The 18,004-nt window shown below is 38.5% G+C and overlaps 1 protein-coding gene across 1 annotated transcript in view; it reads right to left on the reverse strand.

Moving 5' to 3' along the window:
- The window catches only part of PLCH1 (phospholipase C eta 1), a 227,451-nt gene that overhangs the window by 95,009 nt on the left and 114,438 nt on the right, over positions 1-18,004 (reverse strand). Inside the window, 5 exon segments of the mRNA XM_017847382.1 lie at positions 1,394-1,409; positions 1,411-1,562; positions 4,341-4,470; positions 12,137-12,380; positions 14,419-14,565. Coding sequence (XP_017702871.1) covers positions 1,394-1,409; positions 1,411-1,562; positions 4,341-4,470; positions 12,137-12,380; positions 14,419-14,565 — 689 coding nt within the window.

Here is an 18,004-nt window from a genome sequence, read left to right on the forward strand (position 1 = left end):
ATTTTATTGTTTTCGAGATGGAGTCTCGCTCTGTCGCCCAGGCTGGAGTGCAGTGGCATGATCTCAGCTCACTACAACCTTCACCTCCTGCGTTCAAGCAATTCTCCCTGCCTCAGACTCCCAAGTAGCTGAGATTACAGGGGTTCGCCACCACGGCCAGCTAATTTTTGTATTTTTAGTAGAGATGGGGTTTCGCCATGTTGGCCAGGGTTGTCTCGAACTCCTGACCTCAGGTGATCCACCTGCCTCAGCCTACTAAAGTGCTGAGATTACAGGCATGAGCCACCATGCCCGGCCAATAGTTGCACAACTCTGTTGATACACTAAAAAACACTTAAACATATACTTTTAAAAGGGTGAATTTTATGGTATGTGAATAATATCTCAAAGCTCTTATTTAAAAATTGAAAAGTGTTCAAACACAAGCTGGCTGATTATCTGTGTGAGTACTGTAGAAAGAATTATTTCTACTGATTATTATACTTTATAGTCCAAATATTTGGTGATTTTTTACGATTTCAACAGAGCTAAATGCTGCTGACTTAAAATGAACAAAGGAGTTCAGTAGCTCTTTATATTAAGACAATTAGTCCATTAAGAAAATTAAAAGTAAACCTCATTCAACTGCACAAAACCAAAGCCTCCTCTCAAAAGTCTGATATAAAAGGTTAAAAAAAAATTGAATAAAATATTCATTTATTCCTCTACTTTAGGTTAGAAACAGACTTTTGAGGAGATATTTAAAAAGCAGACTGAGACTTAGGCTTTGCCGACCATAATTCAGCCTATATAATATAAATTAAAATTCTTATTTTAAACATTAGAGAGTCTCTTGCAATCAGGAACCTAATTTACTTAGTCTTTTCCCATGATCAAATGCCAATTTACTAGCAGATATTATAATGACCTACCACAATTAGTAGTTAAGAAATATGCCATAGTTCATATCTAGCTATTTTATTAGTATAAATATAATTTATATTAAAATAAATAAATTTGACTAAATTTATACTTATACTAATTTTATATAATATATTATGTATAAATTTTAAACTAATATTATAATACATCATCGGTAATAGTATAAAAGAAAGCATACCATGTATTAAAATACTAACAACATTCATTTCTTTGTGGGAAAATATGCATACTGTACTCAATAGTTTAAGGGTTAAGGAATTATATAACCCAGTGTCAAGTTATCACTGCTTCTCTAAAAGCTGCTAGAAACTGTTTTAAATGACTCATAGATAAAAGGGATTTTTGTGAACTACGTGATATTTACTCCCTCTTGTGAAATCAAAGTATACCTATATTTAACCCCAAAAGAAAGACTTGACATCTTTCATGGAGTACTTTTAAGTAAAACTTTCATTTTAACTCTAAAGATTACCTTTTGCTCCACCTCAAAATTGAGCCAGTTCTTCCACAGTTAGGTGATCTTTCTTATCACTGTAGCTCAAAAGCAACAAATAAAGGTCTCGTCTCAAAGACATCATTTTGTAAAAAACACAGAACTCTTCAAATGTCAAAGTTCCCTGATTCTCATCTGTGTCGGCTTCCTGAAAAGGGCATAGAGAAAATAAAGCAATATGAAAGTTAGAAATAGGAAATTCAGTACTGGAAAATAATATTTACTATAAAAGGGTTAGTACACAAATCCCAAGTGGTGAGCACACATTCTCTTCAAGTACACGTGAAACATTATAAAGCAACCAACCACATATTTGGCCAGAAAGATTCAACAAATTATAAGGAATCAACCTCACACAAACCAATTGTTCTGACCACTGTAAATTTATAAATCAACAAAGAAAGCTTAAAAAAAAAAAAAAAAAAAAAAAAAAAAAAAAAAAAAAAAAAAAAAAACCTGTAGAAACAATACAATTCTAAATAGGAAATAAAACATATACAAGTAAAAAATATACTACATATTAAAACTTATAAAATAACATTAGAATGAAACTTGAAGTCTTAAATTATTAGAGAGCAAAGTAGATTTTAAAAAGAAATTAATAATTCAACTCAAAAAATGTGAAAAAAATAAGCGACAGAAATAAATTATAAACAAAAGCAAAAAGTAACAAATAGAAAACCAACAGCTATAACATACAGGTGAGAGGCCGGGCGCGGTGGCTCAAGCCTGTAATCCCAGCACTTTGGGAGGCCGAGACGGGCGGATCACGAGGTCAGGAGATCGAGACCATCCTGGCCAATACGGTGAAACCCTGTCTCTACTTAAAATACAAAAAACTAGCCGGGCGACGAGGCGGGCGCCTGTAGTCCCAGCTACTCGGGAGGCTGAGGCAGGAGAATAGCATAAACCCGGGAGGCAGAGCTTGCAGTGAGCTGAGATCAGGCCACTGCACTCCAGCCTGGGTGGCAGAGCAAGACTCCGTCTCAAAAAAAAAAAAAAAAAAAAAAACATACAGGTGAGAAAGAAAACCAAAGCCTGATGTCTAAAGAACCAATAAAAATGAGAAATCTTGAACAAGACTTGATTAGTCAAGAACAAAAGAAGATATATTTCACACATGAGAAAAATACCAGTCTCTCATTGGTTTCTGAACTGTAATCCAATCAAAAGTAATTTTTACCTATAAGAGAATCTCTTAATTCTCCAAAGGTAGAGCTGATGCTCTTAAAGCCATGGGCATCCTTGGTAACTCCCTGCTTTCCCTCCATAGAAAAGTCTAAACAATCCATCTGGATTGGTTTCTTTTTAAAATTGTTTCTAGTAATTCTTGAGCACAAATCTTTCATCATATGCCTTACTTACAGGTTGGCTGAATTATTCATAAAACCACAAAACTACTGGGGATAAATAATGAGCAACTGACCCATTTATGTGCTTCCTCATTCTAAGTGAATACAATTCTAACTAAACAAAAACAGACAGGGAATGAATGGCATTTTGAAACGCATGGATTTTGTGAAGTACACTCAACTGTTATATGGTATTAAACAAAGCTTTGAAAGGCAAAGTGGTCATTAAAATATTTTTTAAATTTTGCTAACCTTGTGTCAATTATGAACAAATGCTTCCAAATTTTACTTCCAAAAATTACCCAAGAAATCATGATTTGTATAGGTATAGACTTTGCCCTCCTCTTTAGGATTGGCCTCTTACATTGAATCAGCAGCTACCTCTTCCATGCTGTGATCAGCTCCTGTGCAAATAAACAGACAGGAGGTGGGGCTCACAGCAGGGAAAAAGTGAGATGACAGGTGACAGGGAATACCAGAAACATGGCCAACCTTCCCATATGTTTAAAGATAATTCATTTCGCCTCCTAAGTCCCTCACTATATCTCTCAGGTTCCCTATATAGCAAATCTCACTCCTTCCTCCTCTTCCCATTCTCTCATGCTGTTCTCCAGTGCAATGGGACTCAGTTTCCCACAATGCAAACCATCTCCAACCAAGAACAGGGTCACCCTTAAACAGTCACAGAACAGAGCCAGCCTCTGTCTTCCATTTATTGTTGCAGCACATACCCCATGTTGTCTCTGTTCTTACCACCTCTAAGAACAAGTACAAACATTAAACATCATATTGCCCTCCTATGCTTATTTTTACATGTACAAAGTATCACCTACCTACTCACCTAGAATAGAAAATCATTGCAAAACATGGATTATGCACATGACTTATCTTCAAATTTAATTTTATAAATTAATACTCTAGTAATTTCTAATAGCCTAACATTGTCTTTGCCCTGACTTAAGAAAGCTCACTTCTGCACTCAGGTGAGGACTAAATGCAGTCCTAGCTGGATGCCACAGAATAAATCTGGGTCCAAGGATTTTTCTCAGTGACCTATCAACAGGGAAAGAGCATTTCATCTAACGAACAAGGAGCTGAATGAAATTCTGCAGAGCTCCCTAAATGCTAGGAGTGAATTTCCCTCCTAATCCTCATGGATACTAAATCCTGAACTCCTCAGAAACAAAATACAGAGCTCTTGAGGTTTTAGACAAGTGCTATTTTTTTGTCATGTTACTTAGTCTTTATTCTGATCCTCACAACAGCACCACGAAGTAGGCAACTGAGGTATTACTGTCCTCTCAAAGGGACTCGAGCAAGTTTCCTCTATTATTTGTCGGAAAACAGCAACAATAACAAAAAAGCATTTTAGGAAGTGAAATTTTGGATGCATGTTAAATTTATAAAGTCTTTTTACTTGATGAAACAAAATTGTTTCTTCATCAAAGAAAAATAAAACAGTACGGAACACATATATTATCTTCCAACAAAACAAAATAGCCTTTTAATATACCTAAGTACATTAATAACCTCTGTGTATTTTATATAAGACCAGTGAAATTGTGAAAACTTACCTGAAACATTTGTCTGACTTTTCTTCGGGGCAGATTAACATTCAGTTTATGCATCAGCTGATGTATCTCTTCAATATTCAACAAGCCATCACCATTTTTATCAGCCTCCTCAAAGGTCTGCTTCACCCATGTGCACAAAGGTCAAAGAAAACACCTGTGTTCTCATCAAAATTAAAAACTACTCTCTCACAGAATACTCGCAAGGACATTTATCAGTAACAGGGAACTTGAGAAGAAGGTTTTTTGAGGAGGCCCTGCAACCCATAGGCTCTGATGAGCTACTAATAGTGATGACAACAATAACAATGACAACAAACCAGGAATGGAAGGGGAACATATAAAGGGGGCAAAGGGGTTCCCAGCTGGGTGCAGTGGCTCATGCCTGTAATCTCAGCACTTTGTGAGGCTGAGGCAAGTGGATCACCTGAGGTCAGCAGTTTGAGACCAGCCTGGCCAACATGGTGAAACCCTGTCTCTACTAAAAATACAAAATTAGCCAGGCATGGTGGCGGGCGCCTGTAATCCCAGCTACTTGGGAGGCTGAGGCAGGAGAATCGCTTGAACCCGGGAGGCAGAGGTTGCAGTGAGCCAAGATTGCACTCCAGCCTAGGTGACAAGAGTGAAACTCCGTCTCGAAAGAAAAAAGGCGGGGGGTGGTTCCCTCCATTGGGAAATGAGAGTTAAACCAAATTATTTTGAACATCTTTAATTCAAACATTCTTACTCAATCTTATCCAAATTAAATATCAAATCTATTATTGCAAAAAACTATATTACTACCCTAAATGGTAGGAGTGAATTGCCCTCCTAATCCCCAAGGATACTAAAACCTCATGGATACGAAAAGCTACATTACTGGTTCTAATTCCACTCTAGCAAGACAATAACACCTTAATTCACACCTCCAATAGCAAACTCCATAAACATAAATATTTCTACATGACTTTAAACGTTATCCCTTTTTGCTTTTCATTTTCTGATCAGTTTTTCTCAGTTATGCTGCCACGTTCATAACACAAATCTTGTGTCCCTATTAGTTCTCATTCACAAGGTTAGAGTTCTTCGTTTATGAGGCATACAGATGGCATGTAGCAGGAATGGCCCAGTATTACATCTCTCGAACATTTTCTGTTTAAGAATCTCTTTATGATGAAACCCCAAATATCATAAATACAGGGCTTATCTTCTCCTATGCCCTTTTACCTACTATCTTTTTACCTTCACAGTACCTCATGGCACATGATCTTTTCAATTCTCTTTTCACTGTCTCGCTCTGACATTTAGCAAATTAGACCATCTAGTTCAATCTCATCATTGTTCAGTTAAGGATATAAAATGAGAGGAGAGAGAGAAATCTGATAAGAATTAGTATGAGAACCAGGTTTCAACCCAAAGTTTGTGCCTGATCTAGCACACACTTTGACACATAAGGTCAGTTTCTATACCACATTTATCTTCCTATTACTAGCTTTGATAGTTCTCACCTAATCGGCCCAAATTTCTAAATCACGGGCAGGTAATGTGAAGTACAAGCGTAATGTACTAGGAGGTGCCCTCAAAGCTCAGGTATGAAATGAAGTGACTGAGAATAAGAAGCTGAGTTTAGATACAAAAGGTTTACATCATGTGAACTGAAATTTTAAAAGATCCTCAGTGGGAGAGCCTTGGGTTGCGTTACATAGTGAGAAAGCAGACAAAATGGTAATAAATCTAAGAATTGAAAATTCCCAGTTAACTTTTAGCAAAGGATTTTTTAAATGGATGATTCATAGTTGTTGAGGGGTAGATTACAAAAGGCAAGTACTGCGTGCATATTTAGAAAACCAATTAAACTTCTATGTTTGAAGGGTAATGGAGAGGAAAAAAATAAGGTGATAGATAGAAAGAAACCAGAGAATCAAAGTAAGCAAAAGGTATAGTTTTAAAAACCGAGAAATGGGAGAATGAATATATATCAGAGGAGAGGGCACAGCATATTTCCATTTTCTATGTGATTCAAATTATGACTGTAGGAGATTATACCTCAGTAAGTATAAACAACTAGAAAAGTAAGGTATTATGTCTCCTAAAATTAAGTAGAGGATATTTTCAGATCGCCTTATTTCATATTTTGTAAACACCTTATTTCCTATTTTTTCCCTTTAAAACTTTAAAAATAACCAGCCCAGCTCTTTCTAGTTCAATTTTTCCTTATAGACTTGTCAGGACTTCATTTTATATGAGCCCTGGAAGTTAAAGGGAGGTCCAGATCTGGGAGGAAAATAACTGAAGAACCAAAAGGGTGAAAAATTTGGCCCAATCACTAATAAGTGCCTGAGTCTCATTTTCTTCTGTTTTCAAGGCATGCAGCACCCACTTGGGGCTTTCGACTATAGACACTACTTTACGCCCCACAGAGTATATGGCTGGAGTTCAAAGAAGTGACAAAAGGAGTCAGATGGCAGTACTATTTTTATCCTTTTAATCTATAATTCTTTATCAAAGCCTCTCAAAGTCTTCTCCAGAGAAGAGGCAGGGACAGCGAAACCCTGAGCATGCTTGTACTCTGCAGATACAAATATTTAGGATAAGCCTGTGTCTGCAAAGCCTTTAGCACCAACACAGAAACTGGCCTTGATTATTGGTTTAGGGAACTGGTAAAGTAAAAACAGAGGTGGAATCAAATAAAAAAATATACACTAGTCCTAATTCTACTGCTTACTTGGCCCTGTGACAGTGGGTTACTCATATCACCTCTTGGAGCCTCCATTTCTTTACCTACAATGTCAAGGAGCACAACTTTTAACCTTGAAATCCCTTCCGACTCTAAGATTCCATAAATGAGAAAGCTATTCTCAAAAAAAAAAGGTATTATCTACAACCCTATTAAATTTTGAGAAATCTGTATGAGTAATGGTCCACATAGTATACAACTCCAGGTAAAAATATCCTGATATCTTAAAGATGTTCTTCATAATTAAGATATGAGTGTCCAATAAAGCCCCGAATTAATAATTTATAGCCACACCATAATAATTTTAAAAAGAGAAACAGTCATTCCTCGGAGAAAATCTGGGTGAGACTGAATGCAAAGTAAAGATCTAGGATTTTCTATCAAGAGACTGTAGGAGTATGTAAAGCATTGAATGATCCTATCTAGCACAGGGGAGAGCAAACTTTTCTGTAAAGGGCCTGATAGTGAATATTTTAAGTTTTGCAGGACATTTGCTCTCAGCTACAACTATTCCACTCTGTCATTGTCATGAGAAAGCAGCCATACAGACATAAATGAATGAACATGGTTGTGTTCCAATAAACCTTTATTTATGAACCCTGAAATTTTAATTTGAAGTAATTTTCACAGGTCACAAAATGTTTTCTTTTGATTTTTTTTTTTTTTTTTTTAACCATTTAAAATCCATTCTTAGCTCAGGAGTCCAAATAAAAATCAGGAGTGGGCTAGATTTGCCCAGCTGTTTGAGGGGAAAGAATAACATCTGGATTTATACTTAACAGGCAGCCTAAAGCCTTCTGGAGGTAATAATTTTCCTCATGGGATCAAGAGATAAGGTGGGGAAAACATGAAGGAGAATGGTCTGATGGAGAAAAATGCTGAGCCGAAGTGCCAGAACCATCATCTTTGCATACAGATCTGCTGAGAATTCAGACTTTCATTTATCTGAATAGGAAAGCTAAAGATTTGCCACTCTTTACCTCTTTTTAGCAACGACAACAGTAGCTATTACTTGTAAAGTGGTTATTAGGTGCTAGGCAGTGTTCTAAGGACTGTATATAAATACTCAATTGATCTTAACACACCTCTGTATGGTAGACACTATCATTATGATCATCACCATGTTGCAGATGAAAGACTTGAAGGCAAAAGAACATAAGTAATTCATGCAAATTTGCACAGCACAGGCAGAGTGGGGGATGGCAGAGTGGGGGGTGGACTGCAGGCAGTGCAGCACCAGGGTCTGATCCCTAATGACACTGGATTTCTTCTAGTAAGTATGAGTACTGCATCATGGCCATCATTCAACATGCCCATACTGCAGAAATAAGTTATGCTCTAGACTGGATGGATTTTCTCATGCAGTCATTTAAGATTCATTATTCTGATTTTTCATTCACAGTTGAAATTTTCAGTCCTAAAGTGAAATCTAATAATGAACATCCCAAATCTCTTCTCTTCATTAATGTAGTTAAATGTTTGTCAAATTAAGGATGTAATCCCATTATTAAGATATTATCTAGGCCGGGTGTGGTGGCTCATGCCTGTAATCCCAGCACTTTGCGAGGCGAGGCAGGCAGATCATGAGGTCAGGAGATCGAGACCATCCTGGCTAACACGGTGAAACCCCGTCTCTACTAAAAATACAAAAAATTAGCCAGGCTTAGTGGTGGGTGCCTGTAGTCCCAGCTACTCGGGAGGCTGGGGCAGGAGAATGGCGTGAACCTGGGAGGCAGAGCTTTACTAAAAATACAAAAAATTAGCCAGGCGTAGTAGTGGGTGCCTGTAGTCCCAGCTACTCGGGAGGCTGGGGCAGGAGAATGGCGTGAACCTGGGAGGCAGAGCTTGCAGTGAGCCGAGATTGCGCCACTGCTCTCCAGCCTGGGTAACAGAGCAAGACTCTGCCTCAAAAAAAAAGGTATTATCTACAACCCTATTAAATTTTGAGAAATCTGTATGAAAATTATTCCCTGACTCAACATAACCTTTCTCATTTTTTACTTCAGCTTCCTCTTTACTATTCATTAAGTTATTATTTCCCTTTTATTCCTTCACTGACATAAAAATCCACTGCTCCCATATTTCTTATAAAATTGTTTCTCTGTGTAGCGCCACAGTACACCTGCTTTCTGGACAGCATATTTTCAGAATATGGAACCCATAGACTATGAAAACTTTCAAGTGCCAGTAAGCGTGGACAATCAGGTTCAAAAAACTTTTGACCAACAAAGCAAAAAGACAATTTATGCCCATCTCTAACTCGTCTCTTTCAAGGATTATGAGAGAGACTTCTATAAGTGACTTGTGGCTCTGGAATGCTGTGAACTTATCCTAGTTAACTGGATGAGGCTAGAAGCTTCTGGATTTGGTTGCTTCCCCATGGCCACCACTCTTCCTTCTTCCTTGCTATACAACCTTGATTTTGTTCAGGTATCCTAAAGCCATGTGCTTTAATGATGAGTGAGAACTGGATGGGGGGAGGTAAATCTTGGTTTAATACAACTGTCCTCAAAGTATAGTCCTGGAGGTCCCCATAAACATGAGGTTCCCCTCTTTTCTAACTGCATGTCTTGCGGCCAGATTTTATTCATGTGGTTCAATCGAAACAACATATCGCAACAGACTGAATGCAGAAGCAGATAAGAGAACCATGTGTACTACTGTCAGACATTAAAGAGATTTGTAAAACAGTGAAGCAATACTATTTTTCTAATGTGTTTTGCTTTGAAAAATACTCATTATAAAAATGTTAACATGCAACAGAGTTTGTTATTATAAATAAACACATTTTATGCCTCGCATTTAATCTCTAATATGACAAGTATCAATAAACAGATCCTATGTAAACAAAAGCTCTTTAGAATTTTCGGGGTTTTTTGTTAGTTTTTTGTTTTTAAGAGACAGGGTCTTGCTCTGCTTTCCAGGCTATAGTGCAATGGTGTAAGCATAGCTTATCGCTGCCTCCAACTCCTGGGCTTAGGCAATCTTCCTACCTCAGCCTCCTGAGTAGACGGCACTACAGGCATGTGTCACCACACCTGGCTATTCTTTTTAATTTTTTTGTAAAAATGGGGTCTCACTATGTTGCCCAGACTGGTCTCAAACTCCTGGCCTCAAATGGTCCTTCCACCTCAGCCTCCTAAAGTGCTGTGATTACAGCCAGGAGCCACTACACCCAGCCTAAGTCTTCAGTTTTTAAGAGTGAAAAAAAGGGAGAGATCAAAGTTTAATCATGTCTCCTGCAAGAGACTGGTTTAGGAATGAGGCAGCAATAGTAATTTTGGCCAATGATGGCAAGTTGTCTTTTGGGGGATTTCTGGGAAGTTTTTCTTTTCTCTTTAAAAAAAAAAAGATTTGTGGCTGAGCGCAGTGGCTCACGCCTGTAATCCCAGCACTTTGGGAGGTGGAGGCAGGCAGATCATGAGGTCAGGAGATCAAGACCATCCTGGCTAACAGGGTGAAACCCTGTCTCTACTAAAAATACAAAAAAATATTAGCCGGGCATGTTGGCAGGCACCTGTAATCCCAGCTACTCAGGAGGCTGAAGAAGGAGAATCCCTTGAACCCAGGAGGCAGAGGTTGCAGTGAGCCCAGATCGTGCCATTGCACTCCAGCCTGGATGACAGAGCAAGACTCCGTCTCAAAAAAAAAAAAAAGGTTTGTAAGAAGAAACTCTGCTACCTCTGTGCAGGGCTGTGTTTAGAGCTACTGCCTAAAGCTGCAGCAGCTCTCTCTGATCAAAGGGCAGTCAGCTGCAAGACCAAGCCAACATGGTGAGAATGGCAGGACCTGGGTCTCTGATGACATCATTGAACCAATGAATTAGCTGACCCTGGAACTGCCCCATCTCAGATCTCTTGTTTATGAGAAAATGAATATTCTTTATTGTTTAAGGCATTATTAGTATGGTTTCTGATACTTGTACCAGAAAACATTCAGTATTTTTGGATGGTTGTTTTTTACCAAATGTTAAAGAGTTAGAAATCAAACCAACAGATTTAAGCACAGAAAGTTAAATCCTGTTTGTGTTTTGTTCATTTCTGAATCCCAGTCGCCTTTATCTGCATGCTGTGAATATTGATGAAAACATCATGGTTCATCAACTCAGACTTTTCACACTGTCAAGATCCTTTCATGAGCTGAATTATTTCCATTCTTCTCCAACAATACTCTGGGTGAGGGATTATAGCTAGAGCAGCACAAATATATCACCAACTCCCAGGAAAAAAATTAGGGCACACATTCCAATGACAGCAAAGGAGTAGCGCTACTCCCTGCATGGTCAGAGACACCTGTATTTTAAGGCCATTCAAAATATGAAGAAGGGAACCAAAGCAGTCAACTAGCCTAATACCCTCACTTTACAGATAAGGAAACTGAGGCCAGAAAGGCCTTGCTATATGCCCAGTCAATCCCAGCAAGAAGGATGCCTGCAGACCAACCCCATTAATCTCTTGTCAGCACTACAGGACCACAAGCATGGGTTTAATCAAGAATGAGACTTAGATTCCAGTTTCTCAAGCAATTAAGACAGGGTAAATATTAGTAAGTAAAAAATAACTTCCCCTTTGGTATCAATCAGTTCAGTTTCGAAACTGTAAGTTAGAAAGAGAAAAAGCAGGAAGGAGCTCAGTGCCCAGTACCTAATTGCAACTCACAAAGTATTTGTTAAACTAAACTGACTTTATAACAAAGTAGGATTTTCTCTAATCCAAATCAGTGTTTTCCCAGTTACAGTTAATGAATACTCCTATGATTTAAAAGAGGCAATGATACTTAATAGGCACTTTCCCTCTCTTGGGAAACTTGAGGCCGTATTTGGAGACCTCTGATTGTGGAGCTAGATTCGGTCTCTTCAAAGAATTTTGCTCCTGAGTTCATACAAGCTTAAGTTTCCATGCATTTTGAGTGTTCATTTATTTGGAGTGAGAGTCAGGAGGGGAGAGAAGGGTGTGAAGGGTAAAGAAAGAGAAAGGAAAATTATGGGAAAAATTAAAACATAGTCTAATCCTTACTTCATGCATGCACACATGCATACACAGGGAGCAAGAGAGAGCTCAAAATAAAATTCTAGAAAGGATATTGGTCATGGGTCCTCTGCCTTTTGGCAAGGGAGTCTTCATCACTGATGCCAGCCATCAGGTACTTCAGGCCTGTGATCCAGGTGCGGGCCTCCTCGGGGTTGGAGGTGATGAGGTCCAGGGACTCCATGTGGTTGCCATGGTAGATGGTGAAGCAGCAGCTGGGGTCAAAGTTCCCCTCAGCTTGTCTGTGGAATATTTCAGACTGGCGGCCCTCAGTCACTTTGTAAATGGAATCAATAAGTACTGTGAGGAAAATGAGATACACACAGTTATAGAGCAGGCAGAGATACTTGTTTACATGCACTAAGAAACAAGAAAAGCAAAATCATTTTAAATATAAAAAATAAGAATGATGCTGGGTGCTCATGCCTATAATTCTAGCAGTTTTGGAGGTTGAGTCAGACAGATTGCCTGAGCTCAGGAGTTCAAGACCAGCCTGGGCAACATGGTGAAACCCCGTCTCTACTAAAATGCAAAGAAAATTAGCCGGGCTTGGTGGCGGGTGGCCGTAGTCCTAGCTACTTGGGAGGCTGAGGCAGGAGAATTGCTTGAACCTGGGAGGCAGAGGTTGCAGTGAGCCGAGATCGTGCCACAGAACTACAGCCTAGGTGATGGAGCAAGATTCCATCTCAAATAAATAAATAAATAAATAAGTATGAAAAAAATCATTGCCTGCAAGTTGTGGTTTCCAGTTAAATGTGAAACCCAGGCCCTGTTGTTTCCCACTAGAAACCTTCTCTGCATAACACTTGTGCTGCCTGAGCTGTCTTGACAACATTCTCCTAAGGCAATAATTCAGGGCGTGTTGAAATTTGCAGTAAAAAAAAAAATAGATATGTCAATTGAAGCAAGAAGATTGGTAGAAAAGGTGGCAATAACTATGTCAAATTTATAGTTTACAGATTTGTAGAAAATATGCAAAGACCTAGACTGGACTTTGGTGTTTTGCAACATGCATTAGAAGATTGTTAGAAAACTGAAAGGAAAAAGAATTTCTGACAATCAAATAGCCGAGCTACCTGGAATTGGCATTCCTAGAGAAAATGCCATGGGGCTAAGGTGGTGAAGGCAGAGCAGAGCTTGGAGAAGTAGAGAGGAACAAGGTGACACCCGAGGAGAGGCAGAAAGAGATACAGAAACATGAGATCCACTCCAGGGATGCTTATCAGGCCGCTTATGCTGGACTGGAAAGCTCAAGAGGGAGAATAATGGGAGATAAAACTGGAAAGGTAGACAATGGCTAGATTGTGGAGTGGCTGGAATCACAGAGATTAGCATTATTTAGGTAGCAGAGCAAATATGAAGGTTTGGATCACTGAAGCACAGGGCAAGAAGGATAATTTCAGACTAATAAATTATTTTTGGTCTGCGTGCTTGTTTATTTTTCAGTAGGAATCAGAAGTTTGAATATCCTATTGATTATTTATATACACCATCTACCCCTCACTTCTGCCTTAATGGCAGAGTGCCAATTTTTTTCTGGTATCAACTCATTTCCCACGTGACTCACATAGGGAAATGAGCCTATCCTCAGCCCAAGGTTCTGCCACCTTTATACTCTAGGGCCTGTATCAGTGGTCTCCAGGTTCTCAGGCCTTCAACCATGGACTTGGAATTATACCATCATCTCCCCTGCTTCTCAGGCCTTTGGACTCAAACTGAGCTACACCACCAGCTTTCCTGGTTCTCCAGCTTGCAGATGGCCTATCATGTGACTTCTTGGCCTTCATAATCACATGAGCCAATTCCCCTAAGTCCTCTCTCAAACATCTATCTATTTATCTATCTATCCTATTGATTGTGTTTCTCTAGGGAAAGCTGACTAACATAGTGTGGGGGAAAGCAGCTTTAAGTAGGAGTCACATCAACACTTCTTTACTTGATAAATTTAAATGGTGTTGTTAATTCATTAATCAGTTAATAGTGTTCAGAATATGGTAATACATTTTAAAGCCCATTAGCTTTATGATGTCTCTCACCTTTTATAGGAATGTAAAACATCTCAGGCTGTAAAACCATATATTCTAACTAAAATATATATATATATAGTCTTCAACACAGGGGAAGTATTAGCATTTACAGTATTCATGGACAAGAAAACTTTTATGGATTTAAATTCCCCAAAGATGGTCATTATTCTGCCTCTCGATATCCAAAATCAACTAACTCCAAACTTACAAAAGTATAAAACTTCCACAGATCTGAAGCTTCAAGAGCCCACTCGGTATAACCCGTGTATTACTATGTCAAGCCAAGCAAATAATTCAAAGATTAGTTTTACTTTTCGCCTTCTCGCTCTTCCTGGAGGGTCGCCATCGGAGGCGTGTCCGGTGCTCATCCAGGTAAAAGAGGCGAACAAGCCCTTTGCTTCCACGTTTCAGCTTGATCATCTGTGTCCCGGACTGCATCACACTCATGCATCTTTCAACTGCAAAAGAAATCAGAGTGTATCCAGCTATCACACAATGCACAGGCATACTGGTGTCCAGGTTTTAGAGTCAAATAAAACCTCTGATTCACCTGCAAAGACTCCAAAGACCAGAACAAATTTGGTAGAGGTAATCTGAAAAGTGAGTTGTTAAGGAATTGATTCAGTAGGCTTAAGCCAGTAAAAAGTCTTACCAACAGGAAACAAAAAAATCTACTTCCAGGTAAATAATGCATTACTTCATAGGACTATCTTCTGTTCTGTTTTTTGGTATGAGACTTATGACCACTTGATACTTGGATTTATGTTCTTAAAGTAAGTTCTTAGACATGGTAAGTCTTGTGAGTTTTTATACAGCCAATTATAAAAGTATCTTATAATAATGCTTTAAATGCAATCAACAGAAACAAGATTGGCAAAATGCTGACTATTGTTGAAATTGGATAATGATTACATATGAATTCATGTCATATATTTGTGATGTTTGAAAATAGCTAAATAAATTATTGTAAATGTAATCAGAAAAAAATCAAGTTTTCACAGTTGACCATAAAACACTTGCTGATGCATTAAACTGCTAAGATAACCCATCTAGAGGAATAACATGGTGAAAGAATCCAAATCACTTATAGTTCAAGTTAAAGCTGTCATTTAAATCCACTCTGCTTTGAGATGAACCTTGCCGGATATAGGAATCTGTTATTTTTGCCTGTTTCCCTTTGTTTGGTAATGGTGCCCCAAGTTTTCCTTTAGAAACATTCCTCTACCATTTTGTGTGCCTTTGATGGCCTGCCAATCACCCCAGTGAAAGAGCAGACACACCTGACTTAAGCTTGGAGCAAATCTGACTCCCTCCCAAGAACATAAATCCTGAGCAGATCATTGCTTGAAAACAGAACTGAGCCATTCAACAACTGAGATACTCCTAGTTGGCCACAATAAGACGTGACAGTTGTCACAAATCTTATTCTTCCTAAGACTAACAAATGATCCCATTTCCCCCTTGATTCTGCAAGTTATCCAGTACCCTTCTAAATTTTTTTTTATTATATCTCCCAGAAATAGCTTTTGTTTCACAAAGATTAAAACTAATATACAGGCTTATGTATAAACCATTAGAGTACTCAAAATACCTAGTTCTGAGTACCTACCTTATCAAGCAGTATGCTGTTAGAAACAACAGATAAAAGAAACACAATAAACAAACCTCAGCAACATTAGACTTCAGCTTTTTTAGCAAATATTTTATCTTTATTAGGAAAGACAATCTCATCCAACAGCTTAACATTGTATACATAGGGTACCTACTAAAGGTAATTTCAACATAACCAATCTTCACAATTTACTCCATGAAGTCTTTCCTTCCCTCAAAGAAATCAAGGAGGAACTGCAAAAAATTAAGTATAGTGTCAGGATTTGACACTACAAAGAAGGTGAAGTATAGGTTGCTTTTACTCATTTTATCTGACATATCAAATACCCAAATAACAAAAATATTACTTAAGAAGGCCGGGCTCTGTGGCTCATGACTGTAATCCCAGCACTTTGGGAGGCCAAGGCGGGTGGATCACCTGAAGTCAGGAGCTTGAGACCAGCCTGACCAACATGGTAAAACTCCATCTCTACTAAAAATAAAAATAATCAGCTGGGCATGGTGGCGGGTGCCTGTAATCCTAGGTACTTGGGAGGTTAAGGCAGGAGAATCGCTTGAACCCGGGAGAAGGAGGTTGCAGTGAGCTGAGATCACACCATTGCACTCCAGCCTGGGTGACAAGAGCAAAACTTGGTCTCAAAAAAAAAAAAAAAAAAAAAAAATTACTTAAGAAAATAAGCACACAAACTTAACATGCTTACTTTAATGCACAGAACAAAAGTTGAGATTTAGTTTCACATAAATTAGTATATTCGGTCACTGAGCATCATTCTTTTAGGCAATGAAAGCTACGTATTTGAATTCTTGGCAGCCACATTAACCATCTCACACAAGCAATTAAAGGGTCAAGATAAAACCACCAAATCAAACCAACCAAGCCAAAATTCCCAGAAAAGCCTATTAGAATTTCACTGACCACTGACAATAGATCACATCAATAAACAGATGTTTATAGACCAACTCCCTGTTCCAGGCACAAGACTATTTCATGAAGTGAAGCAAAGAACAAGGAGACTTTCTGTTTGACCTTAAAGAGTGTAAATTTTAAGAGAACAGAACATCTATGAAGGATATTTATTAATGACAATTCAGAGCTGTGGTGAAGAATACAGTCTGGTTCCAGCTTGGGACAGAATTCCAGATCTGCCACTTACTAGCTGTATGTAGTCACACAGCTAGTAACTCATTTCCTTATCTAAAAAATGGGAATAATTATCTACTTCCTGAACTGAGGTAAGGATTGAATGAGTCAATTCATGTAAAGTACTGAAAACAGTAGCTGGCACATCCTAAACACTAAAAATGGTAGCTGTTTGTAACAGACTGAATCTGTCTTGTCCCCAAAGTCCTAACCCTCAGTGTGATGGTATTTGGAGATGGGTCTTTTGAGTGGTAATTAGAAACAGATGAGGTCATGCAAGTGGGGCACCATGATATCTCTTTCTCTCTACTCTCTCTTTCTCTCTCTCTCTCTCTCCACTCCCCCATATGAAGACACAGCAAGAAGGTAGCCACCTGTAAGCCAGGAAAACAGCCCTCACCAGGAAATGAATCTGTTGGGACTTTGATCTTAGACTTTTCAGCATCCAGCATTGTGAGAAATAAATGTCTGCTGTTTAAGCTACCCAGTCTGTGGTATTTTGTTACAGTAATTCAAGCTGACTAAGACACTATTATAGTTTTATTGTTATTGAAATAGTTAAAAATAAATGCCCAGTCAGAAGTAAATACAGAAATACTCCGCGAGGCCAAAGAAAAAGAGAATAGAGTAGGCTGGAATGGGGAGAAATGTAGTAATAAGACACCATCAATGAAGACTTGGGGATAGGAAAGGGTATGAGTAAAGTATGATCAGAGAAAAGAGAAAAGATGAGCCTCTATCTTTGGAAGAGCGACTCAAAAGGGAACTGACAGAATGTATGATTCCATGAGCTAGATAGAACTAGGTTGTGGGGGGACTGGGGATGCTGGTTAAGATTTTGATCCACTGGCAATGAGAGGCTCACTAGATATATCTGTGCAAAGGATTGGCAGCCTAAAAAATATAATTTAGGAAGATGTTTCCTTGGGAAGAGAGAATAAAATAAATTGTTTAAGCCAGAGTGGAAAACCGAGTTAACTATATTATCAGAGATCCAACAGCAAGGACTGACTACGTATCTGACACAGGGTCCTCTGCTTTGTTCACAATTCCTTTCTCTCTCAGCTCCTTTTCCTTTCCCTGAAATGGAACTGCCATGGCTATAACAGCTCAACTTTTTTTTTTTTTTTTTTTTTTTTTTTTTT

Source organism: Rhinopithecus bieti, unplaced genomic scaffold (assembly GCF_001698545.2).
Source record: "Rhinopithecus bieti isolate Rb0 unplaced genomic scaffold, ASM169854v2 scaffold_28987, whole genome shotgun sequence".
In the NCBI taxonomy this organism is placed as follows: Eukaryota; Metazoa; Chordata; class Mammalia; order Primates; family Cercopithecidae; genus Rhinopithecus; species Rhinopithecus bieti.